Below are 25,257 nucleotides of genomic sequence, written 5' to 3' on the forward strand. Positions count from 1 at the left end.
TCTATAGAAATAAAATTTTAACAAAATTTTCTATAGAAATAAAATTTTGACAAAATTTTCTATAGAAATAAAAATTTGACAAAATTTTCTATAGAAATAAAATTTTGACAAACTTTTTTACAGAAATAAAATTTTGACAAAATTTTCTATTGAAATAAAATTTTGACAAAATTTTTTACAGAAATACAATTTTGACAAAATTTTCTATAGAAATAAAATTTTGATAAAGTTTCCTATAGAAATAAACTTTTGTAAAGTTTCCTATAGAAATAAACTTTTGTAAAGTTTCCTATAGAAATAAACTTTTGTAAAGTTATCTTTAGAAATAAAATATTGACAAAATTGTGAAAACTATTTTTTCTTTGGGTGGAGTTGCGAAATAATTAATAATAAATTTCGAAATAAGTTTTTTTTGGCTTGACGATGAATTTGGGCCACTGTGAAACGTGGTCCACTCATGAATTAGAAAATAATGAAATTATGTTCGGTCACACTCTATTAGCATAACATATTTCGGTTAAATAAACACGATTTCAGAGTTATTGTGGCCATGTTGAAAATGAAATGTGAACATTTTTACAATAACATTTATTATTTATTTCATAATAAAACGGCTAACATACATAAATAAGTAGATATAATTAAAACGCCATCAAATCTATAATGACTTGTTTGCCTAGAAGAAATTCACAGCAATTTTTTCTTACCTTTCAATGTAATTGCCCCTGTAACATTGAGATTCCAGCCAATAGTTTTTCGATATATCATACTAACCTCTATGTCAAATGGTAACTCGGGCAGATAAGGAGGTAATTTATTGGCATCAATATAAAAATTTGACAAAATTATTTCGGTGCCCTATAAATTAATAAAAAAAAAAGAAAAAGTTATAGCCAGAAACCCCACACACACATATGTTGTACTATTCATTTTTTTTACCTTTTTCATGGGACATTTACGAGGAAAGTTTTTCAAGTTTCTAACAGCATAATTCATGATAACATAGGATAATTGGAAGATATTTGCATAGCGATCGCCTATAATGGCACAAGCATCCAATGTGGTATTGATCCTCACTGTCTTACGTCCATTACGACCAATTGTTTTTCCAACGATTTTCAAATCGAATTTTGGCAATTCTATTTCCGTTACAATGGATCCATTAAGGACTCTATGACCTTGATGCCATAGCAAATCAATGGTGAAATTACGAATAATTGTTGCATTGAATTCACTCCGAGCTTTGAAGAGTTCTACAACAAATGAACGCTATATATCAATCCATTGAAGTAGAAAAAAAATCTTATTATAGCATATAAAAATTAAGCTATTATGTATCATACTTCGCCATAGATATTATATAAATTATATATTAATAATATTTTCAAAAATACAACTCTAATAATAGCTGCCATTGTATGAAATCGATTAGTAAGACTTGTTTGAGTGTCTGACCGTTCGATTGTTATTTCTTTCTATTTTCAACCATCGATTGGAATATACTAGCAATGGTAGTGGCATGTGCACAGAAAAAAATATCTTATAGAAAAAAAATTTTCACAAAATTTTCTATAGAAAAAAAAAATACAAAATTTTCTATAGAAAAAAAAATTACAAAATTTTCTATAAAAATAAAATTTTGGCAAAATTTTCTATAGAAATAAAATTTAGACTTAAGAATTGACAACATTTTCTACAGAAATAAACTTTTGATAAAGTTTTCCAGAGAAATAAAAAAAGGAATGCCTATAGAAAAAAACATTTTTAAAAAATTTTCTATAGGAATAAAAGTTTGACAAAATTTTCTTATAGAAATATATAGACTTTGATAAAATTTCCCATATAAATAAATAAAATGTCAAAATTTTCTATAGATATAAAATTTCGGCAAAATTTTCTATAGAAATAAAATTTTGACAAAATTTTCTATAGAAATAAAATATTCACAAAATTTCCTATAGAAATAGTAGTTTAACAAATTTTTCTATAGATATAAAATTTCGACAAAATTTTCTATAGAAATAAAATTTTGCCAAAATTTTCTATAGAAATAAAATTTTGACAAAATTTTCTATAGAAATACTATTTTGACAAAATTTTCTATAAAAATATAATTTTGCAAAAAATTTCTATAGAAATTAAATTTTGACAAAATTTTCTATAGAAATAAAATAAAATGTTGTAAAATTTTTCTATAGAAATAAAATATTCACAAAATTTCCTATAGAAATAATAGTTTAACAAAATTTTCTATAGATATAAAATTTCGGCAGAATTTTCTATAGAAATAAAATTTTGAAAAAATTTTCTATAGAAGTAAAATTTTTACAAAATTTTCTATAGAAATAAAATTTTGACAAAATTTTCTATAAAAATAAATTTTTGGCAAAAATTTCTATAAAAATATAATTTTGCAAAAATTTTCTATAGAAATTGAATTTTGACAAAATTTTCTATAGAACAGAAAATATTTACAAAAATTTATTTCTATAGAACATTTTGTCAACATTTTTTTATAGAAATACAATTTTGATCAAATTTTAATAAAATTTTCTACAAAAATTTTTTTTTTAAATATTTTCTATAGAAATAAAGTTTTGACAAAATTTTCTATAGAAATAAAATTTTGACAGAATTTTCCATAGATATAATAAAAATTTCACAAAATTTTCTATTGAAATAAAATTTTCACAAAATTTTCTATAGAAATAAAATTCTATTACAAACTTGTTTTTATTGTAGTCTTTTAGACTTTTAGACTTGTAGACTTTTATTTGATTTTTCCAATTAATAAATATAAATAAAGACCTGGAGCTCGTTTTTATCAATAATTTATTAATTGGAGGAATAAAATGTTGACAAAATTTCATATAGAAATAAAATTGTAAAAATGTTTCTCTAAAAAAAAATATTAACTAAATTTTCTATAAAGTCAATATTAAGTCAATAACTTGAAAATTTTAATTTTCGTTTTAGGTCATACTATCAAAGTCCATTAATTGTGGGTAAGTGCTCTTTTTTTTTGTAGAAGTAGTAACTCTTCCAAGTTGGTGGAAGTAAAATTTATTTCAAATACGCATTCATAATTCAAGGGATATTTATACACCCCAAGAAATTGTCGTTATTAGGAAGTTGTTACTTAAGTAAATAAATTTCTAGAACAAAATAATCAAAAGAAGCAATTTGTTTTTCATATAAACAGTTTGATGAAAACGTGCAAAACACGATTTTATATTATTTGGTAGTTGTTTGGTTCAATTTTCTATAGAAATAAAATTTTTGATAAAATTTTCTATAGAAATAAAATTTTGGCAAAATTTTCTAAGAAATAAAATTTTTACAAAATTTTCTATAGAAATAAAATTTTGACAACATTTTCTATAGAAATAAAATTTTGGCAAAATTTTCTATAGAAATAAATTTTTTACAAAATTTTCTATAGAAATAACATTTTGACAACATTTTCTATAGAAATAAAATTTTGACAAAATTTTCTATAGAAATAAAATTTTGACAAAATTTTCTATAGAAATAAAATTTTGACAAAATTTTCTATAGAAATAAAATTTTGACAAAATTTTCTATAGAAATAAATTTTGACAAAATTTTATATAGAAATAAAATTTTGACAAAGTTTTTTATAGAAATAAAATTTTTTATAGAAATAAAATTTTGACAAAATTTTCTATAGAAATAAAATTTTGACAAAATTTTCTATAGAAATAAAATTTTGACAAAATTTTCTATAGAAATAAAATTTTGACAAAATTTTCTATAGAAATAAAATTTTGACAAAATTTTCTATAGAAATAAAATTTTGACAAAATTTTCTATAGAAATAAAATTTTGACAAAATTTTCTATAGAAATAAAATTTTGACAAAATTTTCTATAGAAATAAAATTTTGACAAAATTTTCTATAGAAATAAAATTTTGACAAAATTTTCTATAGAAATACAATTTTGACAAAATTTTCTATAGAAATAAAATTTTTAAAAACTATTTAGCGAACCCTGATCGGCTTCGCATATTTTTTCACTATGTTTTTCTGTGTAGTAAAAAAATAAAGTGATTTAACGCTTGATTGATTTCAATTTTGCACTATTCAAAATATTTTAATTTTCGAGAAAATTCAGTAGCGAAAATTTCACATTTAATTGTAAAATGTTACTAAGTCTATTAATAACGGCTATATGCACCTGGAGGATTGCCTTGGGATTTGTAAGTTCACAATGGAATATCCTTTGCCATAAGAGGTGAATCATGAACTGTTTTTGTTATTGGTGTTAGCGTTCTTTTACGGCTGTCATTGATACATTTCACTATGAATGGAATCCGAACATAACCCATGTAACAGATCTAAAACTTTTGGATTGTAGAGATTACAAGAAAATCAATGGATTATTATCGTTCGTAGAAGATTTAAAAGATCTATCGCTTTGTTCGTGGCTAAACCTATATAAGAATAATGGCATGAAACCATTGGCAGGTGTGGCAATGCAATGTTCGACTTCCCAATAAGTGTCCCATCAAAAAGGTTAATGCTGCTATAGAAAGATTACTGGAGTCCTTGGGTTTCTCATAATGTTCTCTTGCCAATTTTAGAATCAAGAGCTAGCGATTATTGAGTACTATGTTATATCGATGGCGACATGTTGCCACCATATTTACCAGAGGCTAATTTCTCAGCATCCTTGGCACTTCTGGCCAGACAGAAAAAATGTCATTCAATTTTATATAACAGGGCATATAAAAGCCAAAGGAAAATTATCGGTTCTTCCTAATAAAAATACAACAAAAGCCAAAAATATCTGTAAACATTAACTATACAAAAGTTTTAAATATTCTGTTAAAATAATCGATTAACGGCCATTTTCATGTATCTCCATTAGACTTTAACTCCCAGTTAACAGAAAGTAAAATCGAAATAGCTTCTCTCCGGTTAACTTTAAATGAAAAATTTTTAGCAGTTAAGTTCCTAACTGGCATATGGAATATGTAGACACGATTACAGACATGTCCATAGCACGGTTTAAAAGTTCGTTAGCTAACGTAGCACTAACGGAGCTTCCTGAAAATGGGGGTAAAAGCAAAAAAAAAAAAAATCGTTGAATTAACCATAGAGTAGGGCGGTACTCATTGAAGATAAAGTGAAATAAAATAAAATTTTGACAAAATTTTCTATAGAAATAAAATTTTGACAAAATTTTCTATAGAAATAAAATTTTGACAAAATTTTCTATAGAAATTAAGTTTTGAGAAAATTTTCTATAGAAATTAAGTTTTGAGAAAATTTTCCATAGAAATAAAATTTTGACAAAATTTTCTATAGGGTAAAATTTTTTATAAAATTTTCCATAGAAATAAAATTTCGACAAAATTTTTCATAAAAATAACATTTTGAAAAAATTTTCTATAGAAATAAAATTTTGACAAAATTTTCTATAGAAATAAAATTTTGACAAAACTTTCCATAGAAATAAAATTTTGACAATATTGTGTATAGAAATAAAATTTTGGCAAAATTTTTTATAGAAATAAAATTTTGACGAAATTTTCTATAGAAATAAAATTTTGACAAAATTTTCTATAGAAATAAAATTTTGACAAAATTTTCTATAGAAATAAAATTTTGACAAAATTTTCTATAGAAATAAATTTTTGACAAAATTTTCTACAAAAATAAAATTTTGACAAAATTTCCTATAGAAATAAAATTTTGACAAAATATTCTATTTAAATGAAATTTTTACAAAATTTTCTATAGAAATAAAATTTTGACAAAATATTCGATTGAAATAAAATTTTTACAAAATTTTCTATAGAAATAAAATGTTGACAACATATTCTATTGAAATAAAATTTTGACAAACTTTTCTATAGAAATAAAATTTTGACGAAATTTTCTATAAAAAAAAATTTGGCAAAATATTCCATAGAAGTACAATTTTGGAAAAATTTTCTATAGAAAGAAAATTTTGAGAAATATTTCTGTAGAAATAAAATTTTGACGAAATTTTCTATAGAAATAAAATTTTAACAAAATTTTCTATAAAAATAAAATTTTGACAAAATATTTCATAGAAGTACAATTTTGGAAAAATTTTCTATAGAAATAAAATTTTGACAAATTTTTCTGAAGAAATAAAATTTTGCAAAATTTTCTCTAGGGTAAAATTTTGACAAAATTTTCTCGAAATAAAATTTTGCGAAAATTTTCAATAGAAATAAAATTTTGCTTAAATTTTCTATAGAAATAAAATTTTGCGAAAATCTTCAATAGAAATAAAATTTTGCTTAAATTTTCTGTAGAAATAAAATTGTGCAAAAATTTTTTATAGAAATAAAATTTTGCATAAATTTTCTATTGAAATAATATTTTGCAAAAATTTTTTATAGAAATAAAATTTTGCGAAAATCTTCAATAAAAATAAAATTTTGCAAAAATTTTTATAGAAATAAAATTTTGACAAATTTTTCTGTAGAAATAAAATTTTGTAAAAATTTTCTGTTAAAATAAAATTTTGCAAAAATTTTCTATAGAAATAAAATTTTGCAAAAATTTTCTATTGTAATAAAATTGTCCGAAAAATTTCTATAGAAATAAAATTTTGCGAAAATCTTCAATTAAAATAAAATTTTGACAAAATTTTCTATAGAAATAAAATTTTGCAAAAATTTTCTATAGAAATAAAATTTTGACAAAATTTTCTATAGAAATAAAATTTTGACAAAATTTTCTATAGAAATAAAATTGTGACGTACACGTGATGCAAAGCTTCAAATTAAGGTTATTTTAAATTTGGTCGATTTTTTGGTGCAATTGGCTTAAAATTTTGGTAGTTTAGTTTTGGCACGAGTGGCAACCATGAATAGGACCCATCATACTTAATGCCTAAAATATTTGTGGATTATTTCAAATGGACAAATTGCACTAATAAAACTGTTTTGCACTACCTCCGAAGTGGCGAGGGTGATTCGAAAAAGACAAAATTCCATTCCATGTCTTCAAAATCCTAACAGTTGAAATGCATGAAACTCATTCACCCATGACCGATATGAGGAAGAGTCATGTGGCATAAGGAAAAAATGATGTACCACAGCAAAAAAAAATGCAATACAATCGACTTTATTACCATTCGTTCTGGTTGATGATTTTCAAAACAAAATTCAAATTTACTGGACTTTAGAACGAAACCAAAAGATACCAGGATGTGAAATGTATGATTACTGTTTTTATACCCTTCACCACTACTGTGGTACAGGGTATAATAAGTTTGTGCATTTGTATGTAACGCCAAGAAGGAGTAATCATAGACCAACCTTTTAGTATACGGATCGGCTTAGAATTAAATTCTGAGTCGATTTAGCGATGTCCGTCTGTCTGTCTGTCCGTCTGTCTGTCCGTCTGTCTGTCCGTCTGTCTGTCTGTCTGTCTGTTCATGTATTTTTGTGTGCAAAGTACAGCTCGCAGTTTTAGTCCGATTGTCCTAAAATTTGGTACAGGGTCCTGTTTCGGCTCAAAGACGATCCCTATTGATTTGGGAAAAAATCGGTTCAGATTTAGATATAGCTGCCATATATATTTGTCACCGATCTGGTCATAATTGGCGTGTATATCAACCGATCTTCCTCAAATTCCGTACATCCGAATATTTTATGAGTCTCGAAAAACTTGCACAATATCAGCAAAATCGGTTCAGATTTAGATATAGCTCCCATATATAGCTTTCGCCCGATTTACACTCATATGACCACAGAGGCCAATTTTTAACTCCGATTTAGTTGAAATTTTGCACAGGGAGTAGAATTAGCATTGTTACTATGCGTGCCAAATTTGGTTGAAATCGGTTCAGATTTGGATATATCTCCCATATATAGCTTTCGCCCGATTTACACTCATATGACCACAGAGGCCAATTTTTAACTCCGATTTAGTTGAAATTTTGCACAGGGAGTAGAATTAGCATTGTAGCTATGCGTGCCAAATTTGGTTGAAATCGGTTCAGATTTAGATATAGCTCCCATATATAGCTTTCGCCCGATCTACACTCATATGTCCACAGAGGCCAATTTTTAACTCCGATTTAGTTGAAATTTTGTACAGGGAGTAGAATTAGCATTGTTGCTATGCGTACCAAATTTGGTTGAAATCGGTTCAGATTTAGATATATCTCCCATATATAGCTTTCGTCCGATTTACACTCATATGTCCACAGAGGCCAATTTTTAACTCCGATTTAGTTGAAATTTTGCACAGGGAGGAGAATAAGCATTGTTGCTATGCGTGCCAAATTTGGTTGAAATCGGTTCAGATTTAGATATAGCTCCCATATATATGTTTTTCTGATTTCGACAAAAATGGTCAAAATACCAACATTTTCCTTGTAAAATCGCCACTGCTTAGTCGAAAGGTTGTAAAAATGACTCTAATTTTCCTAAACTTCTAATACATATATATCGAGCGATAAATCATAAATAAACTTTTTTGAAGTTTCCTTAAAATTGCTTCAGATTTTTTTTTACTAACATTGTGTTCCACCCTAGTACATTAGCCGACTTAAATTTTGAGTCTATAGATTTTGTAGAATTCTATCAAATTCTTCCAGATCGAGTGATATTTAAATTTATGTATTTGGGACAAACCTTTATATATAGCCCCCAACACATTTGACGGATGGGATATGGTATCGCAAATTTAGATCTACAAAGTGGTGCAGGGTATAATATAGTCGGCCCCGCCCGACTTTAGACTTTCCTTACTGGTTTCCCATTAGCAATGGCTCCACATTCCTTTGATATCTCATTGGAGCCTGTGAACATTTTAATTATACCGAATGAAGGAATGAATGATATCACAGTTGTCCCTTTGAGTCCCCAAGATATAGTGCAATATGCAAACGAGATATTGAGAATTTATGTACATGGAAGGATTACGAATACTTCCTCTTTGAAGCTGACAAAAAAAACAGAGAAAAAAGTAAGAAGATTTTATATTTGCATCGCTGGAGGATACTCGGAATGAATCAAATGAGTCTAATATGAAAATGCTACAAGCAAAAAACAAAAAAAGAAAATTTATCAAATCACAGTATGATAATATGATAAGTCGACTAAGTCGACGAAGTAAAGTAATAATGACTCACGTTGATCAAAGTTTTGTGGTTAGTATAAAAAAATGTTTTTTTATTCGAAAGAAATATTTTATATTATAATTTACAATTTTATTAAAATTTTACTTCTATAAAAAAAATTTTGTAAAAATTTGATTTCTTTAGAAAATGTTTGCAAATTTTTTTTCTATAGAAAACTTTGTCAAAATTTTATTTCTATAGAAAATTTTATCTAAATTTTATTTTTATAGAATAATTTTTATTTTTATTTGAATAGAAAATTTAGCAAAAATTTTATTTCTATAGAAAATTTTGTCAAAATTTTTATTTCTATAGCAAGTTTCTACAGCAAAATTTTGTCAAAAATGTTTGGAAAATAAATCTATATCTTTAAAAAATATCTATAAAAAATGTTTGGAAAATTTTATTTCTATAGTAAAATTTTACAAAATTTTATTTCCATAGAATTTTTTGTCAAAATTTTGTTTCTATAAAAAAATTCATTTCAATAGAATATTTTGTCAAAATTTTATTTCTATAGAATATTTTGTCAAAATTTTATTTCTATAGAATATTTTGTCAAAATGTTATTTCTATTTTGTCAAAATTTTATTTCTATAGAAAATGTTGTCAAATTTTTATTTCCATAGAAAATGTTGTCAAAATTTTATTTCTATAGAAAATTTTGTCGAAATTTCATTTCTAAATTTTATCAAAACTTCACGCTTCCTGGAGTAGGTAAACAAATGATTGGCCGTCTCAGACTTGCTGTTGCATTCCAAGGCAATAAGAATTGAGTATAAATAAAATCACTCAAATATGACATAAAATTATGTCTTTAGTTTGTGATTTGAATTTTTAATTAAATAGCCAATGTTTAGTCAATGTTTGTGTGGTGTGGGAGCTCCTTCGGTGCTACACTTCATATTTTGTTGTTCTTTCTTTCGTCTCCTGAAGTGGTTGAGTTTTTAATTTAAACAGTTTCCCTTCCATATCATTTGGTATTGGCCACACACAACCAGGAGTATTTACTTGTCTTCACTTTGCAGTCATTGACACTTTTTTCTCCATGCGATTTTGAATAAAAGTCAAAAAAAAAAACATTCATGTTTTTTATACCAATCGAGATGGGTGAGCAAACAAGTGTGACTGCACTGTTATATGAACCAATGCAGAATTACCCTACAGTAATCGATTAATTTTTTGGTTCGAGGAAGGTATTACAACACCTTTCTCGAGACAAGAAAATAAATGAAGGTCTTGAAATATAAATATTGGGAATTAGATATTTTATACAAACATGAGTAAAAGCATCGGGAAAATCGATTAGATAGACAGATGGACGGATCCCAAGACCTATGGGTCTTTTCTGGAAATGCCATGTTTGGCTGTGACTTCTACGCAACTTTTTTTCTATAGAATATCGAATATATGGACGAACAGACTCCAAGGACTATGAAGTTTTTTTTTGAAATTCAATTTAAGGGGCTACATTGAAGAATAATAATCATATTCGTCAAAATTTAGTTGTGGACCTAAACTAATTTTGGATTTCCAATTATAGGGAAATCGTTTAAAAATTATATGCATATCCTTGGTTCCATTCCCAAAAGGCTCCTATATTTTCTCGGAATATTGATTCTAGGTTAAAGGTTAAAGTGGCAGCCCGATTAAGATTTAGGCTCACTTAGACTATTCAGTCCATTGTAATTGATTCTAAGTCGATCTCTAGAAATATGGTGGGTTCCGGAACCAATTTTCCCAGTAGGCAAATTTCCACCCGTTTTTTATGCCCTGATCCTACATAGTCCTTCTGTAGAGTACAAGTCCATTCTGATATCTTTTTATTGATTTTTTTCTCTCCCTGGCTCTTTGTGAAACATTTTTATGCTATGGCTTTTTGGATTTCTTTTTTGAAATGCATTGGAATGAAACTTGTACGGTTATTGACTATTATCACTGTAATTATACAGTTTTTCGTACACGAGCACTGTATTGAATTTTAATATCGATGACACAATTGCTATGGCAATTTTAATGTGAGTCAATATAACAGTTGTGGTAAATATTGATCACCTGAACAATGATTATGTGGCATTAAAAAGGAAATATAAGCAAATGTGTTAATGCAGAAAAAAGAGATTTCTCTCTCTCTCTCTTCAGTGAACATAGTTTAGTAGACAAAAATATTTTCAATATTCTGAGAAATTTATTAAATTAGTAACTAGGACGAAGATATAAAGGGTGATACGACGAAGATATAAAGGGTGATACGGTCAAAATTTGGTCAAGGGAAAACGCGTGTAAATCGGTGAAATCGTTTATTTAAAAAATCAAATTAAATTTCTTTTTCAAGTTCAATTAGTATAAAATTCAGGAAAAATATTCAGTTAGGCTTTCGCTTTTCCAAATCCGAATTGCCGGGCCTCACGCTTGACACCTGCCATCAGATTTTGTACAACCACCTTGTCCACCTTCTTCGCCGCAGAAAGCCAGTTTGCCTTGAACTGCTGCTCGTCTATAGCAGTTTTTTGGTCTTCTTTAGGTTCCGCTTGACAATAGCCCAGTATTTCTCAATTGGGCGGAGCTCTGGCGTGTTGGCAGGGTTCTTGTCCTTGGGAACCACCTGCACGTTGTTGGCGGCGTACCACTCCATGGCCTTTTTACCGTAATGGCAAGATGCCAAATCCGGCCAAAACAGTACGGAACAACCGTGTTTCTTCAGGAAAGGCAGCAGACGTTTATTCAAACACTCTTTCACGTAAATTTCTTGGTTGACAGTCCCGGAAGCTATGAAAATGCTGTTTTTCAAGCCACAGGTACAGATGGCTTGCCAAACCAGATATTTCTTTGCGAACTTTGACAGTTTTATGTGCTTGAAAATATCTGCTACCTTTCCCCTTCCTTTTGCCGTATAAAACTCCTGTCCCGGAAGCTGCTTGTAGTCGGCTTTGACGTAGGTTTCGTCGTCCATTACCACGCAGTCAAACTTCGTCAGCATCGTCGGCATCGCGCTTTGGCCGTCGTATTTTGTTTATCATCGCGATTTGGAGTCACTACCTTCTTGTAAGTCGATAGTCCAGCTCGTTTTTTGGCCCGATGCACGGTTGTAGACGATACACACAGCTTATTTGCGGCATCTCGGAGAGAGTGGTTAGGGTTTCGCTTGAAACTACCGGCAACTCTCTTTGTCGTCCCAGCGGCTTCCGGTTTTCGATTTCCCCCCGATCCAGACTTCCTGGCTGTCGACAAACGTTCCCCAAACACTTTAATTACATTTGTAACGGTTGATTTGGCAACTCAGCGATTTTGCCAGCTTTGCGTGCGAGTAGCTCGGATTTTCGCGATGCGCGAGCAAAATTTTGATACGCTGCTCTTCTTGCCTGGACGGCATTTTTACCACTACCACGGCTGCCAATCGAGCTAAAAATAATCTACCAGTTTGGAGAAAATTTTACCAAACAAAAACTTTTATTATCTCAAAATGTTTTTTCTCTAAAAAATTCTGTTAAAATTTTAATTCTATAAAAAATTTGTCAAAATTTTATTTCTATAGAAAATGTTGTCACAATTTTATTTCTACAGAAAATTTGTCACAATTTTATTTCTAAAGAAAATTTTGTCAAAATTTTATTTCTATAGAAAATTTTATTTCTGTAGAAAATTTTGTCAAAATTTTATTTCTATAGAAAATTTTGAAAAATGTTATTTCTTTAGAAAATTTTGTCAATATTTTATTACAATAGAAAATTTTGTCAAAATTTTAGTTCTATAGAAAATTTTGTAAAAAATTTATTTCTATAGGAAATTTTGTCAAAATTTTATTGATCTAGAACATATTGTTAAAATTTTATTTCTGTAGAAAATTTTGTGAAAATATTATTTCTCTAGAAAATTTTATACAAATATTATCTCTCTAAAATTTTTGTTAAAATTTTATTTATATAGAATTTTTTGTCAAAATTTTATTTTTCTAGAAAATTTTTTATTTCAAAAGAAAATTTTGTCAAAATTTAATTTCTATAGAAAATTTTGTTAAAATGTTATTTCGATAGAAAATTTTTGCAAAATTTTATTTCTGTAGAAATTTTTTTCAAAATCGTATGCCTATAGAAAATTTATTTTTCTATAGAAAATTTTTGCAGAAGTTTATTTCTATAGAAAATTTTGTCAAAATTTTATTTCTTTAGAAAATTTTGTCAAAATTTTATTTCTATAGAAAATTTTGTCAAAATGTTTTTTCTATAGAAAATTTTGCAAAATTTTATTTCTATAGAAAATGTTGTCGAAATTTTATTTCCATAGACAATTTTATCAAAATTTTATTTCTATAGAAAAGTTTGTCAAAATTTTATTTCAATAGAATATGTTGTCAACATTTTATTTCTATAGAAAATTTTGTAAAAATTTTATTTCTGTAGAAAATTTTGTCAAAATTTTATTTCTATAGAAAATTTTGTCAAAATTTTATTTCTATAGAAAATTTTGTCAAAATTTTATTTCTATAGAAAATTTTGTCAAAATTTTATTTTTATAGAAAATTTTATTAAAATTTTATTTCTATAGAATATTTTGTCAACATTTTATTTCTATTGAAAATTTTGTCAAAATTTTATTTCTATAGAAAATTTTGTCAAAATTTTATTTCTATAGAAAATTTTATGAAAATTTTATTTCTATAGAAAATTTTGTCAAAATTTTATTTCTATAAATTTTTTGTCAAAATTTTATTTCTATAGAAATTTTTGTCACAATTGTATTTCTTTAGAAAATTGTGTCATAATTTTATTTCTATAGAAAATTTTGTCAAAATTTTATTTCTACAGAAAATTTTGTCAAAATGTTATTTCTATAGAACATTTTGTCAAAATTTTATTTCTATAGAAAATGTTGTCAAAATTTTATTTCAATAGAATATTTTGTCAAAATTTTATTTCAATAGAATATTTTGTCAAAATTTTATTTCTATAGAAAATTTTGTCAAAATTTTATTTCTTTAGAAAATTTTGTCAAAATTTTATTTCTATAAATTTTTTGTCAAAATTTTATTTCTATAGAAATTTTTGTCAAAATTGTATTTCTATAGAAAATTTTTGCAGAAGTTTATTTCCATAGACAATTTTGTCAAAATTTTATTTCTTTAGAAAATTGTGTCAAAACTTTATTTCTATAGAAAAGTTTGTCAAATTTTCATTTCAATAGAATATTTTGTCAAAATTTTATTTCTATAGAAAATTGTGTCAAAATTTAGTTTCTATAGAAAATTTTGTCAAAATGTTATTTCTTTAGAAAGTACTGTCAAAAATTTTTTTCTATAGAAAATTTTGTCAAAATTTTATTTCTATAGAAAATTTTGTCAAAATTTTATTTCTATAGAAAATTTTGTCAAAAATTTTGTCAAAATTTTATTTCTATAGAAAATTTTGTCAAAATTTTATTTCTATAGAAACTTTTATTAATATTTTATTTCTATAGAAAGTTTTGCCAAATTTTATTTCTTTAGAAAATTTTGTCAAAATTTTATATCAATAGAATATTTTTTCAAAATTTTATTTCTATAGAAAATTTTGTCAAAATTTTATTTTGATAGAACATTTTGTAAAAAATTTATTTCTAAAGAAAATTTTGTCAAAATTTAATTTCTATAGAGCATTTTGTCAAAATGTTATTTCTATAGAAAATTTTGTCAAAATTGTATTTCTATAGAAAATTTTTGCAGAAGTTTATTTCCATAGACAAGTTTGTCAAAATTTTATTTCTTTACAAAATTGTGTCAAAACTTTATTTCTATAGAAAAGTTTGTCAAAATTTCATTTCAATAGAATATTTTGTCAAAATTTTATTTCTATAGAAAATTGTGTCAAAATTTAATTTCTATAGAAAATTTTGTCAAAATTTTAATTCTATAGAAAATTTTGTCAAAATTTTATTTCTGTAGAAACTTTTAATAAAATTTTCTATAGAAAGTTTTATTTCTGTAGAAAATTTTGTCAAAATTTTATTTCTATAGAAAATTTTGTCAAAATTTTATTTCTATAGAAAATTTTGTCAAAATTTTATTTCTATAGAAAATTTTGTCAAAATTTTATTTCTATAGAAAATTTTGTCAAAATTTTATTTCTATAGAAACCTTTAATAAAATTTTATTTCTATAGAAAGTTTTATTTCTGTAGAAAATTTTGTCAAAATTTTATTTCTCTAGAAAATTTTGTAAAAATGTCATTTCATTGGAAAATTTTGTCAATATTTTATTACAATAGAAAATTTTGTCAAAATTTTAGTTCTATAGAAAATTTTGTAAAAAATTTATTTCTATAGAAAATTTTTTCAAAATTTTATTGATCTAGAAAATATTGTTAAAATTTTATTTCTGTAGAAAATTTTGTGAAAATATTACTTCTCTAGAAAGTTTTGTACAAATATTATCTCTCTAAAATTTTATTTATATAGAATTTTTTGTCAAAATTTTATTTTTATAGAAAATTTTTTATTTCAAAAGAAAATTTTGTCAAAATTTAATTTCTATAGAAAATTTTGTTAAAATGTTATTTCAATAGAAAATGTTTGCAAAATTTTATTTCTATAGAAATTTTTTTCAAAATCGTATGCCGTATATTTATTTTTCTATAGAAAATTTTTGCAGAGGTTTATTTCTATAGAAAATTTTGTCAACATTTTATTTCTTTAGAAAATTTTATCAAAATTTTATTTCTATAGAAAATTTTGTCCAAATTTTATTTCTATAGAAAATTTTGTCAACATGTTATTTCTATAGAAAATTTTGCAAAATTTTATTTCTATAGAAAATTTTGTCAAAATTTTATTTTCATAGACAATTTTATCAAAATTTTATTTCTATAGAAAAGTTTGTCAAAATTTTATTTCAATAGAATATGTTGTCAACATTTTATTTCTATAGAAAATTTTGTAAAAATTTTATTTCAATCGAATATTTTGTCAAAATTTTATTTCTATAGAAAATTTTGTAAAAATTTCATTTAAATAGAATATTTTGTCAAAATTTTATTTCTGTAGAAAATTTTGTCAAAATTTTATTTCTATAGAAAATTTTTGCGGAAGTTTATTTCCATAGACAATTTTGTCAAAATTTTATTTCTATAGAAAATTTTGTCTAAATTTTATTTTGATAGAACATTTTGTAAAAAAATTATTTCTATAGAAAATTTTGTCAAAATTAAATTTCTAGAAAATTTTGTCAAAATGTTATTTCTATAGAAAATTTTTGCAAAATTGTATTTCTATAGAAAATTTTTGCGGAAGTTTATTTCCATAGACCATTTTGTCAAAATTTTATTTCTTTAGAAGATTTTGTCAAAATTTTATTTCTATAAATTTTTTGTCAAAATTTTATTTCTATAGAAATTTTTTTCAAAATTGTATTTCTATGGAAAATTTTGTAAAAATGTATTTCATCAGCCACCCTTTACGCTTCTACCAGGCCGAGCATGGCTCCTTCTACACTTGTTTCACCCGTTTTGTGGGTATCGTTCTCTCTAATGGCAATGGGGACTCCTTTGTTTATAACTATTCTCGTGTGTCATCAGGAAAATCTTGGTATCCTTCGATAAACAAAAACATTTAATAGAAAAATGTTTCAGCATATTTATCTAGGAACTCATTTACCCATCCTGCAGGAGATATTTATTCATATGTAGATTTTTTTTAATTTAGCAACGTCGCCACTGGCCCTTCCTTGCCCTTTATTTGATCTTCTGTGAATGTAAAATCTTCATTTACAGTCACTTAATTCCTCTCTTTACTTAGTGTAGTAGAACAAAAGAATGCAATAAATTGAAGTGCTCACTGCTTACAAGCATTTATCTCTCTCAAAAGGTCTTCGTTTGGTGTTTTTATATCAACCGGACGGACAAAAGGGAAATCCTTCATTACATTTTATCCAAAGGAGCAAATATACATCCATGAACTTTGGCCTTAACTAGGTAAGGAAAAGCTTCTCACGAAGAATGTCATTTCGATGAAGTTCATTCACTCGAAAGGACTTTGTTTTTTTTTGCCTCCTACCTAAAGTCACTTTAATATACTAATGGTAAGGATATCATGTCAGGGACACGTTTGTCTTTTCATTGTCTTGTTTTATGGTTAAGCATTTTTGTACAAAAGTCAAGATAGTGGTTCCAGTACAACATATATCATATAAAGTGGACATATGGACGACATATACAGGGTGGTTCAACCACAATGTAGCTTAATCATTTTGGGATTTTAGTCTCAAATTATTGACAATCAGTTTAAGAAATGAAATGAAATTTTGCAAAAATTTTCCACATAAATAAAATTTTAACAAAATTTTCTATAGAAATATAATTTTAACAAAATTTTCTATAGAAATAGAATGTTGACAAAATATTATATTGAAAAAAAAAAAAATTTGACAAAATTTTCTGTAGACATAAAATTTACACAAAATTTTCTATAGAAACAAAATTTTGCAAAATTTTTCTATAGAAATAAAATTTTGCAAAAATTTTCTATAGAAATAAAATTTTGCAAAAATTTTCTATAGAAATAAAATTTGCATAAATTTGCTATATAAATAAAATTATCACAAAATATTCTATAAAATTCAAATTTTGACAAAATTTCCTATAGAAATAAAATTTTGACAAAATTTTCTACAGAAATAAAATTTTGACAAAATTTTCTATAGAAATAAAATTTTGACAAAATTTTCTATAGAAATAAAATTTTGACAAAATTTTCTATAGAAATAAAATTTTGACAAAATTTTCTATAGAAATAAAATTTTGACAAAATTTTCTATAGAAATAAAATTATCACAAAATATTCTATGAAATTCAAATTTTAACAAAATTTCCTATAGAAATAAAATTTTGACAAAATTTTCTATAGAAATAAAATTTTTACAAAATTTTCTATAGAAATAAAATTTTGACAAAATTTCTATAGAAATAAAATTTTTACGAAATTTTCTATAGAAATATAATTTTGGCAAAATTTTCTATAGAAATATATTTTTGACAAAATTTGATAAAATTTTCTATAGAAATGAAATTTTGACAAAATTTTCTATAGAAATATATTTTTGACAAAATTTGATAAAATTTTCTATAGAAATGAAATTTTGACAAAATTTTCTATTGAAATAAAATTTTCGAATAAATTAACATGGATTCAAATCTACTTTTAATGTTGGTCAAGATCGATTAATCGATTTTCTACAGTAGCCAACTTAAGCGAAAAAGTCTAATTTATATTGAAATGGCAATATGATATATCTCTTTGTATGCTAAACATTCACACAATCTTCCAAAGTCGCATCGAAAAATCCATATTTCCAAAAATAGGAAAGTCGACTTTTGGTTAAGGCAAATAGTGGACTTTTTTACACCATTGCTGAATTGTGGAATCACCCTTTTGCAATATAAGCTCATATATAAGGCATTGGATCTGAACAACTACTCGAACAGCTGGGTGGTCCGTCACTTCACATACTAATCTCCATCTGTACGACAATGTAACCCTTAAGTTAGTGTTTGCCCCCCCGCAACACCAAGCCTTTCTGTCTGGTAGTCTCTTTTTATGGACATTTTTATTATTTTCTGTCACTGGATGAAATGGATTTTTTGAACTTGAAATTTTCTCTTAAGTATTTCATCGTTACTTTGGCTTGAATGGTCTATGGTTCGGCTATCAGATGCCATAGGAGTCTAGTCATTTCAAATATTATTGTACCATAGCAAACGACATCAAAGAACAATGTCAATAATTTTATGAGAATTTTTACACTTGCCAACATTGAAGATAATTCGTAAGCAGTGTAAGTACAGCAAATATTTGAAATGAGCAGAAAGAGACCATGGCACAACCCTAAAGTATTTTTAAAAAAATTCCCCTAACCTAAAGCTTTCAAATTTCGGTCTTCAATGTTTTGAGAGAAACTATTTAATGGGATTGCTTTTGTAACTCCTGGGTTTGCCTATTTCGTTTGACATATACAAACAAATTTATCTCAATAAATTAACAAAACATCCCAGCAAACAAAGCGTCGCCAAAAAAGTAATGAAAATGTTATTTTTGGATCCGGAAGTGGTGCAAAATTGACGCAGAAGCGATGAATTTAATATGGGCTTGTCATAGGACGGAAGTCCTCCATTTAAACAGCCGTTGCACTGAATTTGCATCACTTCTTTAGGTGTGATCCGAATTCAATGTTTTGGATGTAAATTAGAAAATTCTGTGATATTTTGTCAAATAAATAATTTTTATAATGTTTTATAATTTTTAATGGATTCTAACGCTTGTCGGAAACGTTTCAACTCAAATATTTTCAAAAAATCACAATTTTTTCAGATTGGATTTAGCATTTTTTCGGCAAAATTTAAATAATTTGTACCATTTTATGAATTCTTACTCTGCTTTTAACCTATTTGAAACAAAAAAGTTTAAATTACCCATTAAAAGTATGAAAAAACCAAGCTATAAAAAATTGAATTAAAAGAACTTTTTTTGTCAAAATTTTATTTCAATAGAAAATTTTGTCAAAATTGTTTTTCTATAGAATATTTTGTCCAAAATTGCATTTCTATAGAAAATGTTATCCAAAATTTTATTTCTTTAGAAAGTTTTGTAAAAATTTTATTTCTATCGAATTTTTTCTCAAAATTTTATATCTATAGAAAATGTTGTCAAAATTTTATTTTTATACAAAATGTTGTCAAAAATTGTTTTTCTATACAAAATTTTGTCAAAATTTTATTTCTGTAGAAAATTTTATTTCTATCGAAATTTTTCTCAAAATTTTATTTCTATAGAAAATGTTGTCAAAATTTTATTTCTATAGAAAATTTTATCAACATTTTATTTCTATAGAAAATATTGTCAAAATTTTATTTCCATAGAAAATTTGGTCAAATTTTTATTTCTATTGAAAATTTTGTCAAAATTTTGTTTCTATAGAAAAAATTTTATTTCTATAGAAAATTTTGTCAAAATTTTGTTTCTATAGAACATTTTGTCAAAATTTTATTTCTATAAACAATTTTGGCAAACTTTTATTTCTATAGAAAATTTTGTCAAACTTTATTTCTATATAAAATTTTGTCAAAATTTTATTTCTGTCTATAGAAAATTTTACCAAAATTTTATGTCTATAGAAAATTTTATCAAAATTTTATTTCCATAGAAGATTTTGTCAAAATTTTATTTCTATAGAAAATTTTGTCAAAATTTTGTTTCAATAGAAAATTTTGTCAAAATTGTTTTTCTATAGAATATTTTGTCCAAAATCGCATTTCTATAGAAAATTTTATCCAAAATTTTCTTTCTGTAGAAAATTTTGTAAAAATTTTATATCTATCGAAATTTTTCTCAAAATTTTATTTCTATAGAAAATGTTGTCAACATTTTATTTTTATAGAAAATGTTGTCAAAAATTTTTTTTTTCTATAGAAAATTTTGTCAAAATTTTATTTCTGTAGAAAATTTTATTTCTATCGAAAATTTTCTCAAAATTTTATTTCTATCGAAATTTTTCTCAAAGTTTTATTTCTATAGAAAATGTTGTCAAAATTTTTATTTCTATAGAAAATGTTGTCAAAATTTTATTTCTATAGCAAATTTTGTCAAAATTTTATTTCCATAGAAAATTTGGTCAAATTTTTATTTCTATTGAAAATTTTGTCAAAATTTTGTTTCTATAGAAAAAATTTTATTTCTATAGAAAATGTTATCAAAATTTTGTTTCTATAGAAAATTTTGTCAAAATTTTATTTCTATAGACAATTTTGGCAAAATTTTATTTCTATAGAAAATTCTGTCAAACTTTATTTCTATAGAAAATTTTGTCAAAATTTTATTTCTGTCTATAGAAAATTTTACCAAAATTTTATGTCTATAGAAAGTTTCATCAAAATTTTATTTCCATAGAAAATTTTGTCAAAATTTTATTTCTATAGAAAATTTTGTCAAAATTTTATTTCAATAGAAAAATTTGTCAAAATTGTTTTTCTGTAGAATATTTTGTCCAAAATTGCATTTCTATAGAAAATTTTATCCAAAATTTTATTTCTGTAGAAAATTTTGTAAAAAATTCTCAAAATTTTATGTCAAAATTTTATTTTTGTAGAAAATGTTGTCAAAAATTGTTTTTCTATAGAAAATTTTGTGAAAATTTTATTTCTATCGAAATTTTTCTCAAAATTTTATTTCTATAGAAAATGTTGTCAAAATTTTATTTCTATAGAAAATTTTGTCAAAATTTTATTTCTATAAAAAATTTTGTAAAAATTTTATTTTCATAGAAAATTTGGTGAAATTTTTATTCCTATTGAAAATTTTGTCAAAATTTTGTTTCTATAGACAAAAATTTATTTCTATAGAAAATTTTGTCACAATTTTGTTTCTATAGAAAATTTTGTCAAAATTTTATTTCTGTCTATAGAAAATTTTACCAAAATTTTATGTCTGTCTATAGAAAATTTTACCAAAATTTTATGTCTATAGAAAATTTTATCAAAATTTTATTTCTGTCTATAGAAAATTTTACCAAAATTTTATGTCTATAGAAAATTGTATCAAAATTTTATTTCCATAGAAAATTTTTTCAAAATTTTATTTCTATAGAAAATATTGTCCAAATTTTATTTCTGTCTATAGAAAATTTTACAAAAATGTTATATCTATAGAAAACTTTGTCAAAATTTTATCTCTATATGAAATTTTGTCAACATTTCTATAGAAAATTTTGTCAACAATTTATTATTTCTATAGAAAATTTTGTCAACATTTTATTTCCATAGACATTTTTGTCAAAATTTTATTTCCAATGAAATTATTGTCAAAATGTTACTTTTATAGAAATTTTTGTCAAAATGTTATTTGTATAGAAAATTTTGTCAAAATTTTATTTCAATTAAATTAAAAAATTAAAAAAAAATATTTCTACAGAATTTTGTCAAAATGTTATTTCTATAGAAAATTTTGTGAAAATTTTATTTCTATAGAAAATTTTGTAAAAATTTTATTTCTATAGAAAATTTTACCAAAATTTTATTTCCATACACCCAGAAAAAAGTGACCCCTTCTTTAAGTTAAAATGAACTCATTGTGAAGAAAGTTGAACTTCGTATAGCGCCAAAGACATTTTTATTTGTTTGAACGATATGATTTTCGCGGAAATTAGTTAGAATGCATTCCTTATATTAGCTAACATTTTCCTATATTTATGTACCACTATACTACAGAATGAAAAAAATTAACTGAATTGAATTCATATATGGAATGATTTTATTGAACTTTTTTCATTCATTTGGACAAACCTTACATATTTGTGGTAAATCTTTTACTTCAAATTTAGAACTGCTCACCTTCGTTTTTAAATACAATTTTTTGTATTTATATAAGCAATTTTTTCTTCAATAAAAGACATGTTTTATTAATATATTAAATATATTTATATAGAATCAATAGCATCGACTGGCCTTGAAATATTAAAACACATTTCTTTTCTTCTTCTAGTACCTTTCACTGTGAAAAAGTTGCTGCCTAGCAATTTTGTCCACCTTTTACAATTTCAATACCTAGAAATATAAACAAAAAAAATTCTGAACCAATTTTTTTCACAAAAGGTTAGCGTCACTTAATATTACCTGATAATTGAAAATTCCAAAATAAAGGGGTTGTTATACTGCTGGTGTTTTCTTTTTTTATAAACCTATTTTCAAAAAACGAACAATTTTCTCACTAATTTAAAATAACAAATATTTTATATATTTTATTTGTTTTTTATTATATTAATTTACTATATTATTTTTAAAAATCTCTCAGTATACTATAACAACGCGATTCCAACTAAAAAAAAAAAACAACCCACGCGCAAACACATCGATTACATCGATGACATGTATCGATTACAGGTAGATAAAAGAAATGTAGACAATTTTCCTATATTCTAACAAGTGTGTTTCCTTAAGTTTTGAAAGGATTGAATACTTCTTAGTACGAATGAACTAAAATATTTTTCTATGCCAAGTGTTATTCGTATGTATGATAAGCTTTCTATAATAAAGGAAGTCAGAATTATCATTTTATAAGAAATCTTACTAAATTTGAGGAAACTTGGTTTTAGTTCGGTTTTTTGTTTATTTTTACGAATGCTTTGTTATCAGTGAATAAAATTTTCTTGTTCAGTAGTAAATTCTTATACCGAGCGAAGAAAACAGGATTAGTAAAATGCCATGCCTTATTCTAGTTAATGAACTATTCCTAACTGCTTTCAGTTTATGATTTTTTTTTACTGAAACAAGTAAATTTTATTATTTCACACAAAAATTTAACTGAACGGAAATAAAATTGTTAAACTAAATTGATGAACATTTTTTCCTTTAGTTTCGAAGACACTTTTTTCTGGGTGTAGAAAATTGTGTCCGAATTTTATTTCTACAGAAAATTTTTTCAAAATTGTATTTCTATAGAATTTTTTTCTTCAAAATTTTAGAAAATAGAAAATAGAAAATTTTGTCAAAATTTTATTTCTAAACATTCTTTGTAAAAATAAATGAATGTTTCTAAAATGGGATGACGTAATTTTGTCGTTACAATTTGAAATTTTATATTAATGGAAACCATTTAAAATAAACTAAAATCTAGATATATCTCATTCGCAACAACTTAATAATATATAATTGAAACAGAAACCTTAACCAATTCACCTTTGCCCAGAATAAAAATAATATTGAATTTAATTATGGGCTTTAATGAGTTCAAAAACTAATTATTTTGGTATTTCTACGTTTGCTGGAAATACCATTAGTATCCAGGCAAGGTATTAAAGCAAAACTTTGCATACATACCTCATCGAAATCAAGTCTTATCTTGGATAATAACCGCTAGTCTGAATATGGTAGCCCTGAGGAAAATTTTTGCAATTTGCCTATATCTCAGTGGGTTTCTTTACTCTTTGGCTTGGGTGAGTTTGTTGTTTTCACTTTATTGCTGTAAGGTATGAATTTTTGTTGTTATTCCATAGCGTCCTTATATTATGGATTACCAATCAATCCAATATGATTTTAATAAACAATTAATAAAATCAATGGACGTTAAATTGGTTAAATTCAAAGGACATAATGCAGCAAATGGCTCTATAACGTTGTCTGTGAATGTACCGCAGTTTAGTTTGCATAACTGGGTGATGGGCTCCATGCCCTCTGGCAAATCTAAGACCGTGTACAATGTAACCATTGATGGCTGTCAATTTGTTGGCAACAGCTTTGGCAAAGGTAATCCACTCTCTACGGTTTTCGTTAAAGAATTGAGAAAATACGTTCCAGATCTGCCAGATAAGTGTCCTCTGAAAAAGGTTATTCTCCACAGTATATAAGGTTGCTTTTGTGTTTTCTAATCAAATCATTGTTTGTGCATTTTTTTAGGGTAGTACACTATCTCTTATTAATTTCTATGTCAATGAGGAAATGTTGCCACCCTATCTACCCGAGGCCACCATGGAGAGTGTCGTAATGGCAACCCATCAAAATGTGAGTTTTTTCAAATTAATCGCTCAATCAACAATCACGCATAGAAAAAGAAACAATAATTAGCGTAAAAAATTACAGCCAATGGGATCGATCAAATTAATGAAAACTTAATTTTGTAATTTTCAAAAAAGAGAATGTATAAATAAAACTGGGCCTGGGCCAAAGATAAATTGTAAAAAATGCCCTAAATTAAGCGCAGTATAATTGAAGATGTTTTCTTTCTAAAGATGATCAAATTATGTTAACTTCAAATTATTTTTGTTACTTCAAAATTTAAAAAAGTCCAATTGTCGACTTTTTTTTTTTTTTGTTAATTTTAAAAGTTCTGATTTCATCCAATTGACTTTTACGCATTTTTAAAAAAATTTTCTATAGAAATAAAATTTTGCAAAATTTTTCAATAGCCAATAAAATTTTGACATAATTTTCTAAAGAAATAACATTTTGGCACAATTTTCTATAGATATAAAATTTTGACAAAATGTTCTATAGAAATAAAATGTTGACAAAATTTTCTATAGAAATAAAATGTTTGCAAAATTTTCTATAGAAATAAAATTTTGACAAATTTTTCTATGGAAATAAAATGATGACAAAATTTTCTATAGAAA

General features: G+C 24.9%; 2 protein-coding genes across 2 annotated transcripts in view; one reads left to right on the top strand and one right to left on the bottom strand.

Annotated features, from left to right (window-relative positions):
* Nucleotides 1-630: 630 nt before the first annotated feature.
* Nucleotides 631-1,415, bottom strand: LOC142235282 (uncharacterized). The gene is made up of 3 exons (XM_075306533.1): nt 1,344-1,415; nt 940-1,269; nt 631-858 (listed from the first exon to the last, which is right to left on the bottom strand). Exons 1-3 carry the CDS (start codon nt 1,413-1,415, stop codon nt 688-690), a joined length of 573 nt encoding a protein of 190 aa, XP_075162648.1. The 3' UTR covers nt 631-687.
* Nucleotides 1,416-2,956: 1,541 nt separating this feature from the next.
* The window catches only part of cmpy (crimpy), a 465,170-nt gene continuing 442,869 nt past the window's right edge, over nt 2,957-25,257 (top strand). The window contains exon 1 of the mRNA XM_075304859.1: nt 2,957-3,005. The gene's annotated coding sequence lies outside the window, so the exon portion shown is untranslated. The remainder of the gene's footprint in view (nt 3,006-25,257) is intronic.

This window comes from Haematobia irritans, chromosome 4 (genome assembly GCF_050003625.1).
Source record: "Haematobia irritans isolate KBUSLIRL chromosome 4, ASM5000362v1, whole genome shotgun sequence".
NCBI lineage: Eukaryota > Metazoa > Arthropoda > Insecta > Diptera > Muscidae > Haematobia > Haematobia irritans.

What these genes read in the sequence shown, in the direction of transcription:
- LOC142235282 (XM_075306533.1), bottom strand. Translation starts at nt 1,415, where the DNA reads ATGGCAGCTATTATTAGAGTTGTATTTTTGAAAATATTATTAATATAT. An exon ending in TATATAATATCTATGGCGAA is followed by an intron (nt 1,270 to 1,343) that starts GTATGATACATA and finishes ATTGATATATAG; the next exon opens with CGTTCATTTGTTGTAGAACT. An exon ending in GTAAATGTCCCATGAAAAAG is followed by an intron (nt 859 to 939) that starts GTAAAAAAAATG and finishes ATTAATTTATAG; the next exon opens with GGCACCGAAATAATTTTGTC.